The 26,128-nt window shown below is 31.8% G+C and overlaps 1 protein-coding gene across 1 annotated transcript; it reads left to right on the forward strand.

Moving 5' to 3' along the window:
- Nucleotides 1-21,104: 21,104 nt before the first annotated feature.
- LOC115890647 lies at nt 21,105-22,179 on the forward strand. Its single transcript, XM_030910946.1, has 2 exons — nt 21,105-21,563; nt 22,070-22,179. The coding sequence occupies exons 1-2, from the start codon at nt 21,150-21,152 to the stop codon at nt 22,121-22,123; spliced, it is 468 nt and encodes a 155-aa protein (XP_030766806.1). The 5' UTR covers nt 21,105-21,149; the 3' UTR covers nt 22,124-22,179.
- Nucleotides 22,180-26,128: the final 3,949 nt, after the last annotated feature.

Consider the following 26,128-nt stretch of genomic DNA (forward strand, 5'->3'; position numbering starts at 1 on the left):
CGTCGAAAGCACGGATCTAGTATACAGGATGTACGATAACTGATGGTAAATTTATTTTGATTAAAGAGATTATTTTTTTTTCTGAAATACCAATGGTGTAGAATTCTAATGGTTTATAATGAGTTTGTGAGTGGCCTTTGACTTGTAAAATAACTTTAATAATAAACAATCTTTATTTCAAATTAAAATTTATATAAAGATAAATATAAAGTGAAATGATGTTACAAATTAACAAATCCGCATTAAGCTTGCATATTAAAATATTCTGTAATATTATATTTATATAATATATTTATATATTATTATATGGCTCTAAATTTATCAGTAGATTTTTTATTTTTGTCTTAAATAAATTTATCGTTTTATTTTGGCGGAGCTTATTAAATAATTTAATGCACATACAAGGTGGATCATTAGTGCGAGCGAGTATCTAATATCGTCGTTATTGACAAAGACAGTTACATAATAATAATTATTAAGTTATTAATACAGTTGTTATACAGGGGGAAGGACATTTTTCTGTTAGTGACAGTCTCTATGCTATGGATAATCCATATCCAGTGTTCTAGTTTTATATTTGTATATTTGTGAATTTTGTCTGTTTGAAAATAATATTGGTGGTGTTTAAAAAGAAACATAAAGGTGCGTATTCACTATCCGAACGAACGAACGAATGTTCATTCGTTCGTTCTGTAGTAGCACAGCAGTAGTATGGACGGGACCGGATTTTAGAACCAAACGAAAACGCCTTAACCCATTCGTTTGCGAACGCCTTTGATGCACCGACTCGAAACGGATGGCCGAGCGAACGAACAAACGAACGACCGCATGCGTTCGGTCCACCGGCCAAATATACCGAATTCCATTTGTTCGCTCGCTCGTTCGTTCGTTCGTTCGGATAATGAATACGCACCTTTAGACACATATAAATGTAATACCCCATTTTTATGTGTTTTACAGGTTTTCTCGTTTATGAGTAGCAATACATAGATGTGGTTTTCATATCACTGTGCTACTTTTTTTATGAAATTAAAGATTTGTAATTGTGTTTGTCCTTTTAGTTCCTGACATACAGGGCGAATTTGAAAATGTTGCATTTTTACCCCCTTTGTGTATCGCGGTAATCTAACAATTTCTCGAAAAGGTGAAAACTCATTCTCATAGAGTTTTCACGTATAATTCAGTGGCGTAACTAGATTTTTGCAAGGAACTGTCATTTTTGAAATACGACACAAAATTCTACGGAGATATCCTGTATACCGTGTGGGAGATAGAAAATTCCATGTAAATTTTGAAATTTGATGTTCAAATATTATTTCCCCAGATAATTTTCTGCAAAAGTTGTATTAAACTTTTTTGAAGCGGCGTTTAAATTGTACTTTTCTCTTGAATTTCGTTTTCTTTGGAATAGGCATTTAAAAGTTATTTGCAAAAATCTACCTTCTTCAAGTAGTATATGATTAGGTAGTCAAAAAAAATCAAATAATTTATTCGACATATTCAATTATATTCGGACACTTCCTGTTTCACCGGAAATTACTACAAATTTTGATTTTTAAATGGTACACGGAGAAAACGAGTCTCGAAAATATAGTAAAAATTACAATATTTTATTAATTTTTACTAAACGTTTTGGAATGTTTACAATATAAAATGTTAAAACCTTTGTTAGTAAATTTTACTAAAATATCGAAATTTTGACTATATTTTCGAGACTCGTTTTCTCCGTGTACCTTGGTATTATTTTAATTTATTTGATAAAAAACACATGCTGAATAGAGTTACATATCATATGTCAATAATTTTATGACATTTTCGCTTAAAAATATAATTTTAAATTTCAATCTAGAATACAATGGCTGTGTTCATAACGACAGTTTGACTCGAAATACCAAGTATGTGGTAGTAAATTATTCGTCAAAAAATGGCATTTTCTAAATATGCTAACGAGCTACCCTTGTTCTATTTGAAAAAAATGAGTTATGATTAAAAATACGATTGGGGCATTTTTTAACCGACCAGAAAGAGTCACGAAAAACATTAGACTATCAAATGTATTTTTCTAAAACCCCTAGATTAAAAACTAGTGGTTTCAACACAGCTATTTTTAGCGAAAATGTCTAAAGTTGACATATGATATGTCATTCTATTCAGAATGCCCTTGAGAATGCCATATTCTATCAACTAAAGTAATAAGAAATATTGAAGGTACCACTAAAAAATCAAAAGTTGTGGTCATTTCCGGTGAAACAGGAAGCGACCGAAACTAATTATTGAATACGTCAAGCAATCTTAATTTAAGTCATACGCTAACATACAAATTCTCGTTTTTTTATCTGAATAAAATATAAGAGAAAACCACTCTTAATGAACACCCGGTATAAGCTGTTAAAATTTTGCTAAAAATTAATTAACCATACTGTATATAGATAAGGAAGTAGGGGAAACCGGGGGAATCTCGCGCACGGGAGAATACCGCGCACGCCACTGTAGAAAAAACTACAACTAGTAATACACAGGTGTGAGGCTGGAAGTGTTGCATAAGCCATATGAAGTTTGCTCCAAAAGTTTAGAATAATTGCCGGCAGTCGTTAACCAATAACGAACATTTTAGTGCTAGATGGGTTTTTCATCTATCTTTTCGGCAATTTAATCTGTTGATAATTAGTAGTTCGTGTGATTATTAAAAGCAGCTTGATTTTATTTCCGCTTACCAGTGCACCTATAAGTGTTATCGCAAGCGATCACCAATAAAATGTAAGTACTTTTAAATAATAATTTTTGCCGTTTTTTTACCTAAATTTTTAGGTAAAAAAACGGCTCCCGGGGAAATACCGCGCAAAAACAAAACAAACAATAACGCGCTGAGCGGTATTACCCCAAATGTACACTCCACTTGTTTATTTTTTTATAGCTTGCTTCTTTTAGTTTATGATGCCCAGAACATACCAAAGGGCATCAGAGAAAGGCAAATGGTCAGCGGATGAACTAAAATCAGAATTGGAAACTATAGAAGAAAAAAGAATAGAGAAAAGAGAAAAAAAGAAGCAAGTAATGTAAATATGAAGGAAAAGAGAAGAGACATAAGGCAGAAAAGAGAACCAAATATTGTATTGAAAAAAAAACTCTCAACAACTTTAGAAAGTAAAAAAATCAACAAAAAGCCAAAGCACATTCGCAATATTAAGTTCGATGACGATGATACTGAACCTGAGAGTTATTCTGAAAGCGAACTTTGTGTTGATGATGATTTCGACGAAGTTGATCCTTTCCCAACCCATGAAGATGACATCTGTTTAATTTGCGGAGAGTTTGGAAGGGACAACGAGGTCTGGTATCGCTGTAATTCCAGCTCAAAGTGGGCTCATGCTGCTTGTAGTGGAAAGGAGAAAGGAAAAATCTAGCTTTGTGACTACTGTTGCTAGGTAACAGTTTATTTTTTATATAAATATCTGTGTTAGAATGTGTTTTTTTATGTTAATATACAATGATGTAATGGTGCCGGGTGGCGTAGAGGTACAGGCTCTCGTCTACCAATCTCAAGGTGTGGGTTCGATTCCCACACCCGGCATTTCATCAGCCGACTATTTTTATTAAAATAAAAATAGTTTGGGTACCTAGGTCGACTCAGCCTTAAATGAGTACTTGGGATTCACAATCTTGAGGTAATAATAGGCGGTTGAAGCGTAGTGCTAGCCACATTACCTTCCTTGTATACCGAACGGCTCTAGTATAGCAAGCTGTACCTTGCTACTCCCAAGGCGTTAAACGCTATATACGGGAGCTATTATTATTATATTACAATGATGTATCTTTACATTTGTTCTCACTATCATCTTTTTTATTATTTGTGTTATCTATATACCTGTATTTTATTTACAATAAAGTCTAAGTTAAACTGCCTTAAAATACCTGAATGCGTGCCATTCCCTTAGACCATGCGCAGTATTACCCAAAAGCCCGGGTAATACCGCGCTGACACATTTTTATTTTTTTGTGTTAATAGGTACAACAAAACAAAAATGTTTAATTTTCGATGTTGCAATAGTTAGTATATTGTATCAATACTCTTTAGACAAAAAATTACCTCATAAAAAAAATTAACATCAATCTAGGAGCTATTTTGCTTATGTGCGCTGAATTCTCCCGGCTTCCCCTAATACAAAACAATATCATTAATTTATTCAAAAATAACCACTATACCCTGTGTTTATTAGTAAAACAAGAACGACTCTATACTCTATTATTCTTTATATGACATAATTTACTCAAAATACTTCATGGGTACTGCAGGTGACTAAGTACTTCAAAAACCACTTAGTTTATGGAAATTTAGTGACATTCTCGTATTTTCGCACTTCAGTTTTTATAGTTACATTTCTATGAATTTTAACTACTAAAAATAACAAGAAATATGTAGGTATAATAAATTATTTATTCTTATTAACTAATTATAAAGGGTTGTTCACCACATACGACACAGACTATTGTAGCTAAACGATTAGATTTTTACAAATTGTAAGTTTTGGGTTCGTTGAAGGACTATTAGAGATACAATTTAAAAATATTTTTATAATATACAGAGTGTCCCAAATAAGTAAAAAATATTATAGTTTTATTTTTTTTAATTTTTAAAAATCACCCTGTATATTATTCTATTTTTAGATTTTTGATTTGATTAAGGTTTATCATACTTAAATCTAACCGGTTTTGAAATATTTTTAATTTTATGAAATTGCAGTAAAAATTTTAAGGCTTTACTTCTCCAAGGATCGTCAAAGTTTTTAATACTAAATATTTCTCTTCTTCTCGTCCGTTAACTCTCGAAAGAGTATGGTGACATCATGTCTCAATTGCTCGGATCGTTGTTCTCCATCCATCTCTATCTTGAGCGGCTATAGAAGCCTCTTGCAGGCCGTGACCAATAGTTTTTTTGGTTTGGTCCACCCAGTGCGTCGGAGATCTTCCTCTTGGTCGTTTGCCCATTAATCTTCCCTTCGATTATGATTTTTTCCAGTCCATCTGTTCTTCTCGAAATGTGCCCGAAGTACCTAAGGTATGACTGGTTTATTTTGGTTGAAAGTCTTGTGTTAACTTTCAACTGCCTTAGAATTGATACGTTGGTCCCTTGTTGGTCCGATGTTCTGTGTATGAAATTCGCAGCATTCTTCTGTAGGCCCACATTTCGAAAGCATCTATTTTTCGTCTATTTGTAGTTTTCAGAGTCCAGGTTTCTGATGCATAAGTAGCGATAGGAAAGATCAATGTGTTTACTAATTTTAATTTGTTGTGACGGGATATTGCAGAGTCTTTCCATATTCGTGTTAGTTTTATAGTCAAGTTACGAGCTATTGCTAGTCTGCGTTTGATTTCCTCGTCACAGCCTCCCTTGTTTGTTATGAGGGATCCGAGGTAATTGAACTTTTCAACCGCCTTAAAACCATCAATCTCCCAGATTAGTTAGTATAGGTTTTCAGTCTATTATCATGACTTGCGTTTCCTTTTGTTTAGCATAAGGCCATGTTCCGCACTGATCTTGTAGAAGAACGTAGAATGTTGAAGGCTTTAACAAAAGCCAGTATCTGAGACGGCTCCACAGAGGCCAGCTCTCCATCCTTGACATCAGCAGTACCAAAGTTCATGGCACGAATGGTCGTCGTCTCGGCGCACTCAGTGATGAGGTGTTTTGGTGTTTCCCCAAATTCCCCACAGAATCTGCATTCGCCGTTGTTTCTCAGCTTCAGCCTACTGAGGTGTTCGTTGAGGAGACAGTGTCTTGTTAGAAACCCCGTGACAATCCGAAGATTGTTTTTACTTAAATCAAGGAAAACCTTTGATTTTTCTCGGTCGTAGGTTCTGAGGAACTTTTTCGAGTGTCTTAGACTGTTGGAGGATACTCATTCCAAGTTGCGGTTGGAGTCTTCCAGATTCTTCAGTTCCGCTTTCAGTTGGTTTCCGCTTGGAAAACAGAACGGTTCTGGTCCAGTTAGTGGAGTGTTCGCTCCTTTCCTAGCTAGATAATTTGCTTTTTCATTGCCTTCTATCCCTTGGTGAGCAGGCACCCAGAGTAGGAGGACTTTATTTTCTTTGCCCAACTTGTTGAGCTTCTCTAGGCATTCTTTGACCAACTTCGAATTGATGGTTACTGAGTTGATCGCGTTTAGTGCTGCTTGACTATCGGATAGGATGGCAATTTCCTGTTTTCGATAGTTCCTTATCTAAGATAAATTGTACACATCTTTCGATAGCGTAAATTTCTGCCTGAAGGATACTGGGGTAGGTGCCCATTGGTTCGGAGTATTTGGTTTTCGGCCCAAATACTCCTATCCCTGTCCCTGCTTTGGTTTTGGAAGCATCAGTATACCACGTTAGGTATGGTCTTTTATATGCTGAGTAAGCGTTTCTTCCTTCCAATCCTTTTTATTACTCAATACTAGAGTGAGGTGTTTCTCAAAGTTGTAAATTCTTGGTATGTCATCCACTGGGAGTTGGAGAAGTGGAATTTTCTTTTTGAGGGTGTTCCAAGCCCCTGACCTAAAAATTCTCCCAGTACTGTTTCCGTCAATGACCATTCTAATCATTGTCGCATTGGCATAACTACCGACGACAATATGCAGTGGTGTTAGGTCTAAAATGACTTCCATTGCTGCTGTTGGACATGTTCTCATGTTTCACCTGTGATACAGATACATGCCAGTCTCTGTACTTTGCACAGGTTTTGCCTTGCTGTACGTTGCTCTAGTTTTGTATACCAAGCAACTGCTCCATATGTAATCATGGGTCTTACTATCATGGTATACATCCGGCGCAAAATTTTAGGGGCGCAGCCCCACCTGTTTCCCGCCAGTCTTCAGCATATCATCAGAGCCTTTGTGGCTTTGATCTTGACACTGATCTTACTCAACCTTCTCATTATTTGAACAAGTTCTTCCTCAGAGCACGCAAGAATTAAGGTGTCATCGGCATACCTAAGGTTTGTGACCTTTTTTCCACCTATCGTTAGTCTGCCTCGCCAGCCCTGTAAGACTTTTTTCATTATGTACTCTCCATAGATGTTGAAGAGTATGGGTGATACTATACAACCTTACTAAATATTTACTGAAGTTTATTTATTGATCAGATATTACGTTGCAATGATACAAATTATACTACCTTATACAGAATTCCTGTCCAAAAATTTATATTAAATAATTACTAGCTTTAAACCGCAATAACTTGTTTAATTTAAATGGAAACCAGATGCACAATTTAATTGTCTATCAAATTGTATTATACCATTTTTTACCTATCTCTTCAAGTTTTCCTAGAAATGCATTTTCTTATAATTTAGAACTCATTTATCACATGGAATATTGACATTTTAGATTATTTTTAAAGATGTAACCAATTTTCAAAGAGTACAGATACTAATATTGTCGATATAGTTCGCTTATTTTAATAAAAATAAAAAAATAAAAAAAAACTGTTTAAATATTTTTTGTTAAAGAGGACCAATTAATATGATCGTAGTATTCAAACTACATTAATTGACTGTTTACTTTGGATTAATAAAAATTGCTCCAAATAGACAGTGTGGTAAAAAGTACAACTTAACAAGTATAGTTAGAGACGTGAGAAATATAAAATAACACGCGACCAGTGCTATCCTCAAGTCTCTTCCTATATTTGTACAATTGCAACACCTTATAAAATATATTTCATTTTTTGACGAATGCTTATTTATAACGACAAAGACGTTAATTTTCATAACTTATTATTATATTGATTTTTAAGTCAAATCCACATTTATTTAAAATTAGTTATTAATTAAAACAATTAAGTATGTAATTAACTAATTTTTGGGCGAAAATAATAGTGGTATATTTAAATGGCATACTCTTTTACAAAGATTTAAATAGTTTTCTTTTTGTAAACAAATGGGCTTGCAATATTATTATTTTTACCATCTGTAGATTTTGTACATATACTTTAAAAAAATCTAAAATGTCAATATTCCATGGGGATAGTGATAAATGAGGTATAAATTATAAGAAAATGCATTTTCTACGAAAATTTGAAGAGATAGGTAAAAAATGATATAATACAATTTGATAGACAATTAAATTGTGCATCTGATTCATGTAAAATATATAGGGTATTTCATTTAAATTCAACAAGTTATTGCCGTTTAAATCTAGTAATTATTTAATGTAAGTTTTTGGACACTCGGACTTAAGAAAGTATAATTTTTATTATTGCAACACAATATTTGATCAATAAATAATTTTCAGTAATTATTTAGTAATAAAAACTTTCATACCCTTGAAAAATGAAGCCTTACATTTTTTACTGCAATTTCACAAAATTGAAAATATTTCAAAAAAAGTAAGGTTTAAGTGTGATAAACCTTAATCAAATTTACCTTTATTTCAATCCTAGAATCTAGAAATAGAATAATATACAGGGTGTTCCAATTTAAAAAATACAACTATAATATTTTTACTTATTTGGGACACTCTGTATTTTGTAAATAAATTTTTAAATTGTAGCTCTAATACTCCTTTAACGAACCTATAATTTACAATTTGTAAAAATATAATCGTTGAGCTACAATAATACTCCGTGTCTATGTGGTGAACAACCCGATACTTAATTTATTCTTATTACTACTCTTAATTATTGCCTACAATTTTTTTATTTTTGTTCTTTAAAAATTTCTAAAGCAATTTCAGTTAGAACACCCCCACGCAGGAAATATAAAAGGAACATATCAGACTCCCCATATAATTTACAAAATAAAAATGCATTATTGTATCAATCGCATTTTATTTACTTATCATCGAATATCTGTCTCATGGACTCCACAAAACGTACATACAAAAAAATAATAATAATACAAATACAGTTATGTAGGTGATAGGTATATGCAAATAATGTAAATTAGGAGTTAAATCACTAAGTCACTACTTACTAAAAATAAGCACAAATACTAAAAGTCGTATACAAACAAATAAAAATTAAGTATATAATTAAGGTGCCTGTCTAGCTGAATACTGCTAATTTTCTTCTTAATGTTAAGTTGCCCGAGTCGTCCCAGGTGTCGTACTCATGGTCTTGATATTCTTCTTCTGCTGCTGCGATTCTTCGGCTCCTGATGCTGCTATTAGCACTCGCCTGGTTTCATCTCGACGTACACTGAAAGAAAAATAAATAAAATTAGATACACTGCAAAAAATAAATTGTAGCTAAGAGTTTTTTAGAAGCTAATTTTAAAATAAATCTGAATGTTTAAGGTTGTAGATAATTCGAGAAGCAGTTTCTTTTAAAATTAATTTTTCCTAAAAAAAGTATGTACTTCTCAATTTGCTTATTTTTAATACAGCCACATTTAAATTTTATATCTTTTTAAACTCTATATTAAACACGAAATACCATCATGTGGATTATGTTTTAACGGGTGTTTTTAAAAAGTGGTTCACCTCTATAACTTTTTATTTTTGCGGATAAAATAACGAGATTTCGTTTGTTAGTATATGACATAAATCAGGATTGATTAACGTATTCAGTTTGTTTCGTCATTTCCTGTTTAACCAGTTCCTTTTTAAACAACTTTTCTTTTTATACACGTACCCCTCAGCATTTTTTTACTTTATATATACAGGGTCATAGGTGCGATCTTGCTTTGTTTCGTAGGTACAGGGTGTTAATGTCTTAATATTTTTTCGATTTATTGTAATTTTCTTCCAAGTACTTTAGCGTTTTGAATAAAATTTTGAGGGTAAAAGTTACTATAAATACTGTCTAATAGAAAAGATCATTCTAGAATGACAGAAGTCAACTGGAAAAATTGAGTTATATAAATGAGAATACCTTTAGGGCATCTTTTAACTAACTAGAAAAAAAAACGAAAAACATTAAACGATCGAATACACCTAACCAAGGCTTCTTGATTAAAAATTAGTGGCTGTTTTAACACAGCTATGGTACTCTATATTGAAATTTAAAATACAATTTATTAAGCAAACATGTCAAAAGTTGATACATAGATAAATGAAACAACTTTAGATTGGAAAGTGCCCATAAGGACAATGTAAACACTATTTGGCGCTATTCTTGCAACGGTCGCGACCCAAAACTTTTGAAAATTTCGGAGCGGTTCGGCTTTTTCCGGAATTATATCGCCAAATATTGTTTATTCAAATTTATTATTATTTTCGTTTAATTTTATAAATAAAATACAGTGTGTTGCATACAATAAACTTTATTTTATATAAGGACGCATGTATGAAATACCTATGAAACATTGGAAACCGACGTTATGCCACGATCCACGATAGTTTTTGCAGTTCACAGTTCACAGCACAGCTTTTTAAGTTTTTAATGCCACTTTTTCACAATTATCACCGGTTGGAGTAAATAAAACTTGAATTAAACTCACAAGATAGCAATAATTACTTTGAAAATGGACGCTATAAACACTTTTCGGAATTTCTTTAATGTGAGAGGTTTAGATTTTTTGAAAGATTATTATGATTTTTGAAGATTCTGACTTTGACAAGAGAAAATTATTTCTGTTTTTGTTTGCCGTTGTTCTTAGCGACCGCTATAGTAGCGCAGATCGCGTATAACGGTCGCGACCCAAAATAATTTCGCGACCTAAAATTTTTACGGGCTTTCCAATCTAAACTTGTTGCATTTATCTATGAGTTGATATATGATATGTCATTCTATTCAGAATGTCATTTTCTATCAAATAATGTAAAAAGTTACCGAGGGTATATACCATTTAAAAATTAAAAGTTGTAGTAATTTCTGGTGGAACAGGAAGTGAGCGAAAACAAATGAATACATCAATCAATCATAATTTATGTCATATACTAACATACCAAATCTCGTTTTTTTATCTGAAGAAATAAAAAAAATTATACTTCTGAGACGCACCCGGTATAGCTTAAATATTCATTATTTTGTATTAGGTTAGTGAATTTTTGAAAATGAAGCATTAAACCTGTAATTATAAATTTTATTTAAAATGGCACATTTTTAACGTTAAAATAGCAATCCAGGAAATAGATACATTCACTGAATTATGAGTGAAGCAAATTCTATGTCATTTAGATTATATTTATAAAATGAATCTAACTTCATCAAAATATTAAATATTATATGTTTTTTAAGATTAATATTAAAAAAAGCAATCCATTTATAACATATTTTGATTGACTTTGAGTGTTAGATAACTAATTTTTTATCTTTTTTTAATTTATATTATATGTATTTTTTCATTTTTCGTTGGCATTGTTCTTCTTTTTTAGTAGGTATTGATTATATTTGTTTCTTTTAATTTTATTCTTTTTTGTTTTATTTCATGCTGTTAAACAAACTTTTACGAAGGATTTACAAGAAAATAAAGCAAAGCCAAAACGAATGTGGTATTTCATAGTTTAAATAAAATTTTGCAGAAATATATCATATTTTTTTATATTAGTGATTAACATGTGGTTGTTAAACAAAAATCAACAACCTTTCAAATTAATGACTAAGAAAATAAACTAAAACCTCAACAACCTGCAGAACTATTATATTTTGTAATTTCCAAAAACCCTTATGTGAAAGAACATAACAACTAATAACGGAATTTTTGGTTTGGTTTCGTTTTATTTAATCATCAATAATATACGTCAATACATAAATGTGTAACAGTTAGATGGTGGGAAATATTTTAAAAAAGGAATTCCTAGTATTCTTTTTCTTTCATAATATTTGTCTATGCCACAAATTTAATAATTGATTTGTCTGTAAAAACCAAACCCCTTCTTAAAGAATATTATGACTAATTTCAGTAAATTCTGTTAAAATTAATTATTGAATATTGAGGTTAGAATTTACTATGTACGATTGTTTTTTATTAATAAACCCACCATGAAAATAAAGACATTTTGTATCTCTGTTAAACAGTATGTCCCTGGATCGTCTTTACAAGAAGAAGTTTTTTGCATTTTTAATTTCTTGAGATAAATTCATTCTTCATAAAAGATTTTGTCCATTAATCCTATTTCTTCTGATAAAAACTTCTGAACAGAATGGCATATTATAGTTCAAGTTTTGACATTTTCGTTTCACAAAACATCGCCCTTTAGAACTTTTTCTGTAATGGCAATAAGCGGGAGTAAAAGGCCAACAGCCCGAACAAACAATAGAGGCGCCACTGGTCATCAAATGGTGTAAAAATTGCGAAAATTTAATCATCTAATTTTGACACAAGAGGTCAGGCCAATGAGGTGTCAGGCTTAACTTTTTTAAGTTTAATTCAATATTCATTGTTTTCAAACTATATTATTAGACTCTTGTATTTTGTGAATGTGTAAATGTTTTCTTAGTACAAATATAAGTTGCATAATATTAATTTAAATTATATTACATGTATATTTAAAATTCAAATATTATGACATAAATGTCAGTTGCCGTCAAAATGTCATCTTGATAACAAAAAGTTAGTTATTGTCAGAAATCGTTAAAATCATGTTAAAATATTAAAATTTACAAGTTATAATTAGATATTTCATATTCTTTCAAAAACAAAAACATAATGGTACAGCGTAATGTTGATATGCAGGTCCAAAACAAAAAGTGCCGTTATATTTTTCAGTTTTCGTTGTCAGCCGCGGAAGTTTCAGTGATTTTAGTGTTGTTTTTTTTTTGAAAATAGTTTTCGGTTACTTCCTGTTTCACCGGAAATGACTACAACTTTTGATTTTTAAATGGCACCTTCGGTATTTTTTTACTTTATTCGATAGAAAATAACACTCTGAACAGAATGACATATCATATGTCAACTTTTGACATTTTCGTATATGGTTTATTTGAAATTATAACTTGCGGTTCGTAACAAAAAGTTGACTCGAAATACCAAGTGTGTGGTACCAAATTATTCGTAAATAAATGCTTTTTCCAAATATGCTAATGAGCCACCCTCGTTCCATTTGAAAAAATTGAGATATGATTAAAAATACGATTTGAGCATTTTCTAACTGGCCAGGACAGGACACTAAAAACATTAGATCATCAAATCTATTTTTCTAAGGCTCCTTGATTAAGATTTACTGTTTTTAACATAACCATGACACTCTAGATTGAATTTTAAAATTCTATTTTGTTTTAAGCGAGAATGTCAAAAGTTGACATATGATATGTCATTCGATTCAGAATGTCATTTTCTATCTAATAAAGTAAAAAAATACTGAGGATGCCATTTAAAAATCAAAAGTTTTAGTCATTTCCGGTGAAACAGAAACTGACCAAAAACAATTGAATACATCAATCAATCCTAATTTATGTCATATACTAACATACTAAACCTCGTTTTTTTATCTGAAAAAATAAAAAAGTTATAGAGGTGAGCCACTTTTGAGACGCACCCGGTGTACAGGCATTAATTGAATTTTTTAGCGTTTTTAGCGAACAAACACGAGAAGCGCTTTATTATTTACTTTTATTTCTTAACATGATAGACGAAGTTCTAAAGGGGGATGTTTTGTGATATGCGGTATTTGATATTGTAACATGCGGTTCTTGACGACAATTTGACTCGAAATACCAAGTATTTGGTATCAAAATATTCGTAAAAAATGCCTTTTTTAATGAGCTAATGATTAAAAATACGATTTGGCCCTCTTTTAATCCGCCAGGACAAGACACGAAAAACATTAGACAATCAAATCTATTTTTCCAATTTTTATCAAGGCTTCTTGATTAAATATTAATATTTCCTATTTCACTCTAGATTGAAATTTAAATACGATTTTTAAGCGAAAATGTCAAAGTTGACATTATAATATGACATTCTAATCAGAGTGTCATTTTCTATCAAATAAAGTAAAAAAATAAAGAGAGTAAGATTTAAAAATCAAGTTGTAGTCACTTCCTGTGAAATAGAAAGTAACTGAAAACAACTGAATATATCAATCAATCCTACTTTATGTCATATACTCGTACTAACTTTGAGAAACACCCGGTATACTGATAAACTGAATCTAGCTTTTTTTTGAAAATATATAAAAAAGTTATAGGGGTCAGACACATTTGAAAAACACCCGGTATAAGTTTTGTACTTTGTAGTAAATATATAAACAGGATGTGCCACCTTAGAGCTTAAAAAACTTTTATAAAGAATGACTTCTTTTTCTCAAAATAAGGGTTACTAATAAAGAGGGTTTTCCTCTGTCTGTAAAGATTAATCCGGGAACATAACATTACTTTTTTCTGTTCTATTTAAAAAATTGTTATTAATTAAATTATCATTATAATCTGTTTAAAAGATAATTAAAAACTTTTTAGGACAATATGACAAATTGATCCAAATTAACATAATTATCAAAATAATTATGCCAAAATTATGGCGCGTGTATAATGGTAATCTAGATCAAGCTGTTAAACAATAATTAAATCCTGCGTCAATTTTTGCATAAATAATGAGCGATAATTTTTTAAAAACATCATTTCAAAAATGTGTTTACAAAAACACAAGATAAAATAGTGTCATAGGTCCATCTCTCAATTTAAAAAACAAAACTTACCTACTTAACTGAGATTATTTACTTGAAAGTAAGTATGTTGTATAATATGACATATATTAGAATTGATTAATGTATTCAATTATACTCGGTCACTTCCTGTTTCACCGGAAGTAGCTGTAACTTTTGCTTTTTGAACGGTATTCTCGGTATTTTTAGCCGACCATACCAACAGGTATGGTAGGCTAATAAAATTGAAAAAAAAAAGTTTTTTTTAATTTCACTCAAAATGCGTTATTTGTGGTGTCTGTCTGTCGGTCGGTCTGTCCGTCTGTCGGTTTGTAACACGATAGCTCAAAAACCGCTAAACCGATTTTAACCAAATTTGGCACAAAAATAGTGTGGCATTCGAGAATCTGGCCATTAGTTTTGGTGGGGGTGGGGAGTTGGTAAGGGGGTATGGGAGGGGGTTAAAAATTTTAAAAAGTCGTAACTCAAAAATTACAGTAGCTAGCGAAACGCCTGTTTTCAATTTAAGATTAGGAATAATATTTGCAACAAAATTTGTAATAACATCAAAATCAGTCAAAGTCGCAGATTTTGCGATATTAACATATTTTGGAATGGGCGGCTATACGTGCCTCCCGGCGCTATTTTTTTTTTACTTTATAGATACTATGATGGATACTTTATTTTATATATCGTCCTATTGCTGCCAAAAGTCACTAACTATCATTTTTCCGAACAACCAAATTCAATCACTAACTATATTTTGAAGCGGAGAATCGATTGAAAAGTCATTAACTACGATTTCTGGCTGTTTATGTTTTATTTTAATACCGAATAGTTACTAACTATAACATCTTTATGCAATGCAATTCATCTTTAAACGCGTTTTTCTCGGAAGTAATAAAAAGTAAGTTAGTGACTTTTGGCAGCAATGGGATGATATGATGATTAGAACGACATTTCATATGTCAACTTTTTACATTTTTGCTTAAAGAAAATAGTATATCAAATGTCAATGTAGAGTGTCATTGTTCATAACAAAAATTTGACTTGAAATAGCAAGAATACCGGGTGCGTCTCAAAAGTGGCTCACCCCTATAACTTTTTATTTTTTCAGATAGAAAAACTAAAGTTGGTATGGTAGTATATGACCCAAATTAGGATTGATTGACGTATTCAATTATTTTTGATCACTTCCTGTTTCACCGGAAATGAATACAACTTTTGATTTTTAAATAGCATCTTCAATATTTTTCTATTTTATTCGATAGACATGAAGAAAATGACACTCTGAATAGACTGACATATTATATGTCAACTTTTGACATTTTTGCATATGGTTTATTTGAAATAATAACATGCGGTTCATAACGAAAATTTAATTCAAAACACACCATATATGTATGCTAATGAGCCACCCTCGTTCCATTTGAAAAAATTATAATTGAGATATGATTAAAAATACAATATGGTCATTTTTAACAGGCCAGGAAAAGACACTAAAAACATTAGACGATCGACGATCAAACCTATTTTTCCAAGGCTCCTCGATTAAAAATTAGTGGTTTTAAAACATCCATAGCTCTCTAGATTGAAATTTAAAATACAATTTTATTTTAAGCGAAAATGTCAAAAATTTCCATATTATATATCATTCTATTCAAAGTGTCATTTTCTATCGAATAAAGTAAAAAAATACCGAGGGTGTCATTTAAAAATCAAAACTTCTAGTAATTTCCGGTGAAACAGGAAGTGGCCGAAAATAATTGAATACGCCAATTAATCCTAATTTATGTCATATACTAACATACCAAATCTCGTTTTTTTATCTGAAAAAATGATAAAGTTATAGGGGTGAGCCACTTTTGAAACGCACCCGATGCAATGCACCATCTTTAAACGCGTTTTTTCTCAATAGTAAGTTAGTGACTTTTGGCAGCAATGGGATGATATGATGATTAGAACGACATTTCATATGTCAACTTTTTACATTTTTGCTTAAAGAAAATAGCATATCAAATGTCAATGTAGAGTGTCATTGCTGTGTTCATAACAAAAATTTGACTTGAAATAGCAAGAATACCGGGTGCGTGTCAAAAGTGTCTCACCCCTATAACTTTTTTATTTTTTCAGATAGAAAAACTAAAGTTGGTATGGTAGTATATGACCTAAATTAGGATTGATTGACGTATTCAATTATTTTTGATCACTTCTTGTTTCACTGGAAATGAATACAACTTTTGATTTTTAAATGGCATCTTCAATATTTTTCTACTTTATTCGATAGACTGTAGCATAATTAATAAAATATGCGGGAAATATTAGATATAATGCATTAATTTAATATAATAGTAAAACAGATTTCTGGATCTTAACATTAGGTTTCTTATAAACTAATATATAGATGGCCCTGGTAGTTTCAATTTATAAATTTCTGCTTTTTTGCAATAATGGAATTCGGGTGATCGCCATTTCATTTATAACGCCAAGTGCTAACAGCCTTGGTTTTGGATTTATTATCAAATATATTAGATTTCTTATTATTTTGACGTATAAACCTGGTGTTAGGTAAGAAATTGGATGGCTAAACTCTTTAACTGGGTTCCCTATTAATTATAGTTTATTTTAGAATTTTGTTAGAACTTTTATAAACCACCCCTACAACCATCAGCGTGGAAAATAAAAAGCTAGTATTTCCTGCAGCAATTTGTTTTATTGACAGTCTTCAGAACCTACGTTACATCTTGGCGCCCAACTAGCGGACTGGTCACAACATCCTGGTTTTACATCCAGAAAACGAACGTGGAAATGGAACAGGACACTCCTGCAGGAAGTGGACCGGCATTCTCGGTTGCAAAGACGGTTCCAAACCAGCAGAATACAGCTCCACCGAGACAATCGGAGGACAGCAGGGAGAGAGCAACTCTCCAATCCCGTACCTACAACCTCCATCTTTACATCAAGGTAGGATACATCCAACTTTTCGTTTTCTGCACCACTTAGCGGTGTACCAGCATGGGGAATTTGTCAGGGAGGCACCACAACCATCTGCCCCACCTTTAGTCAATATGGCAGCTCCTGAACAACGAACTATGTTTTGTAGAGCCGAAGATTTAAGCCACATAATAACAAATGTAGTCCAACAGTTAAATTTAAATAACAGTAATAATAATTTTTCAAAATAGCAATATTGAAACCAAAGTCTGATTTTCCTATATTTGATGATAGAAGTAATTTACATCCGGTTGATTTTTTAAACAAATTGAATCTATTTATAGTGCGAAGGAATTCCAGTAGATCAATTTATTTTGAATGGAATGGGTCATTTATATTTTAAAAATAATGCTAGAACTTGGGCAGATGCATTTCTATCAACATTTGTAAATTTTAATGATTTTAAACATCATTTTTTATCACAATTTTGGAATCACAGTCAACAGCTGGAAGTTCGCATAAAGTTAGACTCTAATGTATATAGAGAAAATAGCGGCTTAAGTTTTACAGATCATTTTAATAAATATGTAGCTATGGCAAAACATTTGGAGCCCCCGTACACCGAAAGACAACTTATTCAGATAATTGCTCGACACTTTCCTCCTAGTGTATCTTGCACCTTGGTAGGAACTACAACTTTTCAAGGTGTATTGGAACGCTTGCGCCAAGCAGAATATTATTTTGGTGCAACTAAAAAATTTTGCAGATTTTCTCCTGATGAAAGTTCATCGACAAATAGTCAGACCCCGTATAATAAAAAAATAGTAAATCATACGAATTATACATATAAAAACGCGACAAAAAATGTATCAAATATTCAAACACCTGATACAATCTTAGACGGAGAAAATCCGGAAAACTAAATATGCTATCGCAATCTGGCTCGCCTGTAGATAGCAAAAGTAGAGCCATTCATTTAGAAAATTATCCGGTGGATGATTTGTTGGACGATGGAAATTGTAATTTCGATCATCTCAGTGTATCAAATCGTTCGCCTATTTTAGAATTAAGTTTATATGGATTTTCCTTTCCTGCTCTCGTTGATACAGGTAGTGAAATCTCAGCTATTTCGGAAGATGTATGGAATCGTTTTCCCGAGAATTTAAAAGCAGATATACCATGTTTTCCATGCACAGGTGTAAGAATAACAGGAGCATTTAAAAGTAAACAGAAAAAAATTCAATTACAATCTCTTATAATATTTTCTTGTAATGGCAATCTGTTTAAACAAGAATTTTTTCTGGTTAACGATCTCATATATCCTATTATTTTAGGTATAGATTTCTTAAGAATATATCAAGTTACAATTGATTTAAAGAATAATTTTTTAGCTTGTATGTTGAATGGTAACATTGTTAAACTGCCTGAGAAAAAATATTTTCATGAATACGAGGGGTATGAAAAAATTAACTTAAGGTGTATACCCAAATATGAAGTATTAGCTTGTGCTACTCTTTCGGTGGAAAAAGATACTGATTCAAATAACACTATCAAGCATTTTATTTTAAGTCAAACTGAGCAAGAAATTTTTCAAAATTTATTAGACAAAAATAAGTTTGTTTTTTCTAATGTGCCAGGTTGTGTAAAAAATTACGTACATGAAATTCGAATGATTGATAAAAATCCCTTTTTTATTAAACCATACCCTATACCAGTTGCATATAGAGTGTCGGTAAATGAAACGGTTAAAGAAATGGAGCGTCTCGGTATTATCGAACGGGCCGCTACTTCGTATATCTCCCCCGTAGCTGCAGTAATAAAAAGAGATGGTACGATACGACTGTGTCTAGATGCGCGACGCTTGAATAGTCAAATGGAGAGGGATCATGAGGCGCCGCGACCGATAGAGCAAATTTTGAATACACTTAATTTTGATGGAACTACGAATCGTAAATATTTTTCGCGTTTAGATGCGACGAACGGCTACTGGCAAATACCACTCGCACCGGAGTCAAGGAAATATACCGGTTTTATGATTGACTCTAAAACCTACGTTTTTCGCGTTCTTCCCTTCGGTCTCTCTACTGCGTCATCTTCGTTTGTGCGTATGATTAGTCGAGTATTTGGACCGGAGTTCGATTCATTTTTAATTGCCTATATTGATGACATTTTGATAATATCTAATTCATTTAATGAACATATTAGCCATTTAAAACTTGTTTTTGACCGGTTAAATGAAGTAGGATTAACGCTGAAGCTTAAAAAATGTGCATTTTTTTGTACGGAATTACCCTTTCTGGGATATATTTTAAATAGCGAAGGAATTAAACCGGATCCAACGCGAATAGAGGCAATAACCAGCTATCCGCGTCCTAAAAATATTAAGCAGTTACAGAGATTTTTAGGGATGTGCAATTTTGATAGATCGTTTTGCCAATCTTTTTCGGGTTTTTGTGAACCTTTGTCGAGACTTTTAAGAAAAAAGATAAAATGGGAGTGGAAAGACGAACAAGAACAAGCGTTTAACAAAATAAAGCATGAATTATCTCAAGCTACAATTCTGTATCACCCAAACTTATCATCCGACTGGCATGTTAGTGTTGATGCTAGCGAATACGGACTGGGCGCGCATCTTTTTCAAATTGTTGAAAATCAACAACGCACGGTTGCGTGGGCTAGTCGTTTATTATTGCCGAGAGAGACTCGTTATCATAGTAATGAAAAAGAAGTACTAGCCTGTATTTTTGCTCTTACTCGATGGCGCATTTATCTTTTAGGTCGTCACTTTACGATACATACCGACAATAGAGTTCTGACTTATATAAAATCTTGTCGTCTTCTATCGCCACGAATTTCTAGATGGGCACTTGCGCTGCAAGAATATGATTTTTCCGTCGAGTTTCTTCCAGGAAAGAATAATATAATTGCCGACGCGTTGTCTCGCGATGCCTTTACTATCCCGGAGTCATCTGACTCGAGATGTTTTAAAATATTATCTACTATCAAGTTACCTCTTGATTTTCAGCGCAAACTAAAGTCTTTTTCTAAGCTGCAACGCGAGGATAAAAAATTAGCGGATATTATTTCACAGTTAGAAGTAGATTCGGAATTGCAGAAACGTTTTCTGATCCATGAAGATACGTTATATAAGCGTCAAGCAGCGGACGAACCATGCTTAGTATGTGTCCCTAAACATTTACAGCGGGAATTTGTTGAAGCTTTTCATAGCATGTTGGGTCATTATGGAGTGTACAAGACTTGGTCGGCACTGAGACACGAGGTTTGGTGGCCAAACATGCATTCTACTATAAAGCAGGTACTACGTTGTTGCGACTCTTGTCAAAAATCAAAATCGTCCATCATGCCAAAACCACCGCTTAATCCTGTCATTCCTGAAGGAAAGGGAGATCTCGTCGCGTTAGATTTGTATGGGCCATTACCTAAAAGTCGTGGAGGTGTATCGTATATTCTCGTAGTGTTGGATGTATTTACGAAATACGTTGCTCTTTATTCACTTAAAAAGGCTACTTGTCGTGCAGTTCTTAATAAATTGATTCTAGACTATTTTCCCAAGAACGGGCGCCCTGAACGAATCTTATCAGGATCACGGGTCGCAGTTTACCGCTAAACGGTGGCGGGAAACTCTGAAGCCCCAGCATCAAAGTTATTTTTAGTTCTGTTCGTCATCCGCAAGCAAATGCATCCGAGAGAGTTATGAGAGAACTCGGCCGTCTTTGTCGTGTCTACTGTGCGGGACATCATACGCGCTGGGCGTATGAAATACAAAATTTTTCGGAACTAATGAACTCCGTAGTACACGAATCAACAGGGTTTTCTCCCAACGAGCTTCATCGAAATATTACGACTCCAAATTATTTGCCAGCTACTTTGGTACATACTCCTAATGTGGGTAAAGTGTCTGATAAAAATCAAAGACTTTTATTAGCCAAAGAAACTCTTATAAGTCGAGCTGCTAGAAGGAAGATAAATCACCCTCATCGACCATATCCTACATTTAATATCAACGATTTGGTCTTGTTAAGAGCCAATACGATTTCTTCAGCGTTAAGCGCGGAAACTAAAAAGTTTTTATTGCTATTTGAAGGTCCATTTAGGATAAAAAAGAAAGTAAGTTTTGATACGTATGTTCTTATGGATGACAAAAACGTGGAACGAGGTACTTTTCACGTTTCTCATTTGAAGGCATATCATTTTCTACCGCCCTAACTTTCATCGAATAAGCTTTATGCGAGCTTGCAGTGTTGTTAACAACGACTTCCAGTTCGCAGGGAGGCAGATGTAGCATAATTAATAAAATATGCGGGAAATATTAGATATAATGCATTAATTTAATATAATAGTAAAACAGGTTTCTGGATCTTAACATTAGGTTTCTTATAAACCAATATAGATGGCCCTGGTAGTTTCCAATTTATAAATTTCTGCTTTTTTGCAATAATGGAATTCGGGTGATCGCCATTTTACTTATAACGCTACAAGTGCTAACAGCCTTGGTTTTGGATTTATTATCAAATATATTAGATTCTTATTATTTTGTGTATAAACCTGGTGTTAGGTAAGAAATTGATTTACAACCCTTTAACTGGGTTCCTATTAATTATAGTTTATTTTAGAATTTTGTTAGAACTTTTATAAACCACCCCTACAACCATCAGCGTGGAAAATAAAAAAAGCTAGTATTTCCTGCAGCAATTTGTTTTATTGACAGTCTTCAGAACCTTACGTTACAAGACATGAAAAAAATAACACTCTGAATAGAATGACATATTATATGTCAACTTTTGACATTTTTGCATATGGTTTATTTGAAATAATAACATGCGGTTCATAACGAAAATTTAATTCAAAACACACCATATATGTATGCTAATGAGCCACCCTCGTTCCATTTGAAAAAATTGAGATATGATTAAAAAATACAATATGGTCATTTTTAACAGGCCAGAAAAGACACTAAAACATTAGACGATCGACGATCAAACCTATTTTTCCAAGGCCTCGATTAAAATTAGTGGTTTTTTAATATTATCCATAGCTCTCTAGATTGAAATTTAAAACATAATTTTATGAAGAGAAAATGTCAAAATTTCCATATTATATATCATTCTATTCAAAGTGTCATTTTCTATCGAATAAAGTAAAAAATACCGAGGGTGTCATTTAAAAATCAAAACTTCTAGTAATTTCCGGTGAAACAGGAAGTGGCCGAAAATAATTGAATACGCCAATTAATCCTAATTTATGTCATATACTAACATACCAAATCTCGTTTTTTTATCTGAAAAAATGATAAAGTTATAGGGGTGAGCCACTTTTGAAACGCACCCGCCATAAATATTTTGAACACACTGTCCTAGAAGAACCTTTTCTCTGTTATTTATTAAGTATTCAAAGAACGCCCTGTGTATTAGATTAAGAAAGGTATTTACAGGATACCAAAACACTTAATCACTTAATTACTTTTTACCAAAATAAATTGGAAAATAAACGAGAAAATGTGAACAGGTCAAAACACTGGCGCCTGTACCATCAATCACGTTATCTATGTATTCTGTGTCAACAATACATTATATTACGTATTTTCTGGCGTATATATTATCTAAAGTTAAAAATCTAATGCGCATTTAAAAAACTACATCATCGTCTTGGCGTAATTTCAAAAATTTTATATTTATTATTGTTGCGCTATGATGAGCGATGGTTTTAAATTGTCGCTTAAATGAAAAAAAAAATACGTATGATTCAGATTTTAAGTTTGTTTCCACTCGGACTTTTATATGCATTTTCCAAGTAAAAAGTTTCCATGTTTGAAAATAACCTGGCAAATTTTCATTGCTATTATTTTTTTGTATAGTTTATATTTGATTTTCTGTGAACACGGCTAATGATGGAAATAAAACACAGTAGGCGTAGAATAACATATCAGTTTTCAGAAGCTTTTTTCGTTTTCCTGTTATTACCGATTCTGAACCGTCCTAGAACACTGCAGCGCATTCGCAAATGAAATAATGTCTTCATATTTACTTCTGCGCATACGCGTCACAGTTCTAGGACGGTTCAGAATCGGTAATAACAGGAAAACGAAAAAAGCTAGAGACTCATTATTTAAGCTGTATTCATTCGAATTTCGGAAACTAAAAGAGATACCCGTAGTTAGTTCAATAGAGGCAAAGATGCGTAATTTGATGCTAAGTAAAATATCACTTTAAAAAATTAAACTATACACCGGGTGCGTCTCAAAAGTGGCTCACCTTAATAACTTTTTTATTTTTTCAGATAAAAAACGAGATTTGGTATGTTAGAAAATGACATACATTAGGATTGATTGACGTATTCAATTATTGTTTTCGATCACTTCCTGTTTCACCGGAAATGACTACAACTTTTGATTTTTACAGTCATTTTCTATCGAATAAAGTAAAAAAATTGGGGTGCCATTTAAAAATCCAAAGTTGTAGTCATTTTCGGTAAAATAAGAAGTGACATCAGAAAACAATTGAATACGTCAATCAGTCCTAATTTATGTCATATACTAACTAACATACCAAATCTCGTTTTTTTATCTGAAAAAATAAAAAAGTTATAGGGGTGAGCCGCTTTTGAGACGCACCCGGTATCTGCGATTTTATTTGTATTGTTTATGACTTTATTTCAATAGATATAATAAAATAAATTTCACATTGCTTCTCATTGCTATCCCTTTTCTTCTACAATATGGTGCTATCCGATTCTCAAACCGACGTTTCATATTGGAGCCACCATCATCAACTTTATTTTATATAGGATACGATTTGAGAGCATCTAAGGCACCAAGTTCAATGATCTAGGTAACATTTTCTATAAGAAAACTCATGTGTTAGAGAAACACAGAGAAGTTTTAGTATATAGATGTTACTAGAATGTTTAGGATCTTAAAATCTTAAAAGCTCTTAAAATTCTTAATAAAAATACAGGGCCGTATTTAAAAAAAAAGAGTTGTTGATTGCAGCTCAAAGACGAAACATTGGTTAGAAAATCTGATAACAGCATCTTGTAGAACAAAAAAGTAGCAATGAGAATGAGAAATTTATTTTCTTATATCTATTCAAATAGAGGACGGCTCATTAGTATATTTCTAACAAGCATTACGAATAATTTGATACCACACACTTGGTATATTTCGAGTAAAATTGTCGTTATGAACTACATGTTACAATTCACTCTGAATAGAATTAATTATACAGGGTTGTTCACCACATACGACACGCAGTATTGTAGCTAAACGATGAGATTTTTACAAATTGTAAGTTTTGGGTTCGATGAAGGACTATTAGAGGTACAATTTAAAAATAATTTTACAAGATACAGAGTGTCCCAAATAAGTAAAAAATATCAAAGTTGTATTTTTTTTTGGAACACCCTGTATATTATTACATTTTTAGTTTCTACGATTAAAATAAAGTTAAATTTGATTACGATTTATTATACTTAAACCTTACCGTTTTTTGAAATATTTTAAATTTTGTGAAATTGCAGAAAAATTTTAAGGCTTCATTTCTCCAAAGGGTATCAAAGTTTTTAATACTAAATATTTACTGTAGTTTATTTACTGATCAGTTATTGTGTTGCAATAATAAAAATATATTACCTTATACAGAGTGTCTAAAAATTTATTTTAAATAATTATTAGCTTCAAACGGCAATAACTTGTTTAATTTAAATGGAACACCCTGTATATTTTACGAGAATCAGATGCACAATTTAATTGTCTATCAAATTACATTATACCATTTTTTACCTATCTCTTTAAGTTTCCGTAGAAAATGCATTTTCTTGTAATTTAGAACTTATTTATCAATATACCCATGGACTATTGACATTTTAGATTATTTTTAAAGATGTCCCAAATTTTTAAAGAGTACAGATACTAATATTGTCGATATAATTCGTTTATTTCATTAAAAAATAAAAAAAAACTGTTTAAATATTTGTTAAAGAGGATCAATTAATATGATTCCAGTATTCAAACTACATTAACTGACTGCGTTGATTAATAATAATTGCTCCAAATACTAAAAAACTGAATTTTGTATGGGCATTAGACAGTGTGATAAAAAGTAACACCTTAAAAATGATATTTCATTTTAATAAATGCTTATTTATAACAACAGAGACTTTAATTTGATAACTTATTATTATATTGATTTCTGACTCAAATCCACATTTATTTATAATAATTTATTAACGAACACAATTAAGTATGTAATTAATTAGTATATGGGCGGAAATAATGGTGTTATATTTAATTAATGGTATACTCTTTTATAAAGATTTAAATAGTTTTCTTTTTGCATACAAATGCAAATTTGTTGCTTTAAAAACAATCTAAAATGTCAATATTCCATGGATATATTGATAAATGAGGTCTAAATTATAAGAAAATGCATTTTCTACGAAAACTTGAAGGGATAGGTAAAAAATGGTATAATACAATTTGATAGACAATTTAATTGTGCATCTGATTCTCCTAAAATATACAGGGCATTCTATTTAAATTAAAGAAGTTGTTGCCGTTTGAAGCTAATAATTATTTAAAATAAATTTGTAGACACTCTGTATAAGGTAGTATTACTTTTATTAATGCAACATAATAACTAATCAATAAATAAACTTCATTTAATATTTAGTATTAA

The sequence above is a fragment of the Sitophilus oryzae genome, unplaced genomic scaffold, assembly GCF_002938485.1.
Source record: "Sitophilus oryzae breed Bouriz unplaced genomic scaffold, Soryzae_2.0 scaffold_907_pilon_pilon, whole genome shotgun sequence".
Lineage (NCBI taxonomy): Eukaryota > Metazoa > Arthropoda > Insecta > Coleoptera > Curculionidae > Sitophilus > Sitophilus oryzae.

Bases quoted from the DNA above. Each gene is read 5' to 3' on its own strand.
- LOC115890647 (XM_030910946.1), top strand. From the start codon at position 21,150: ATGAGAGAACTCGGCCGTCTTTGTCGTGTCTACTGTGCGGGACATCAT. The intron at 21,564-22,069 runs GTAAGTTTTGAT...AGTTTATTTTAG, and splicing joins CATTTAGGATAAAAAAGAAA to AATTTTGTTAGAACTTTTAT.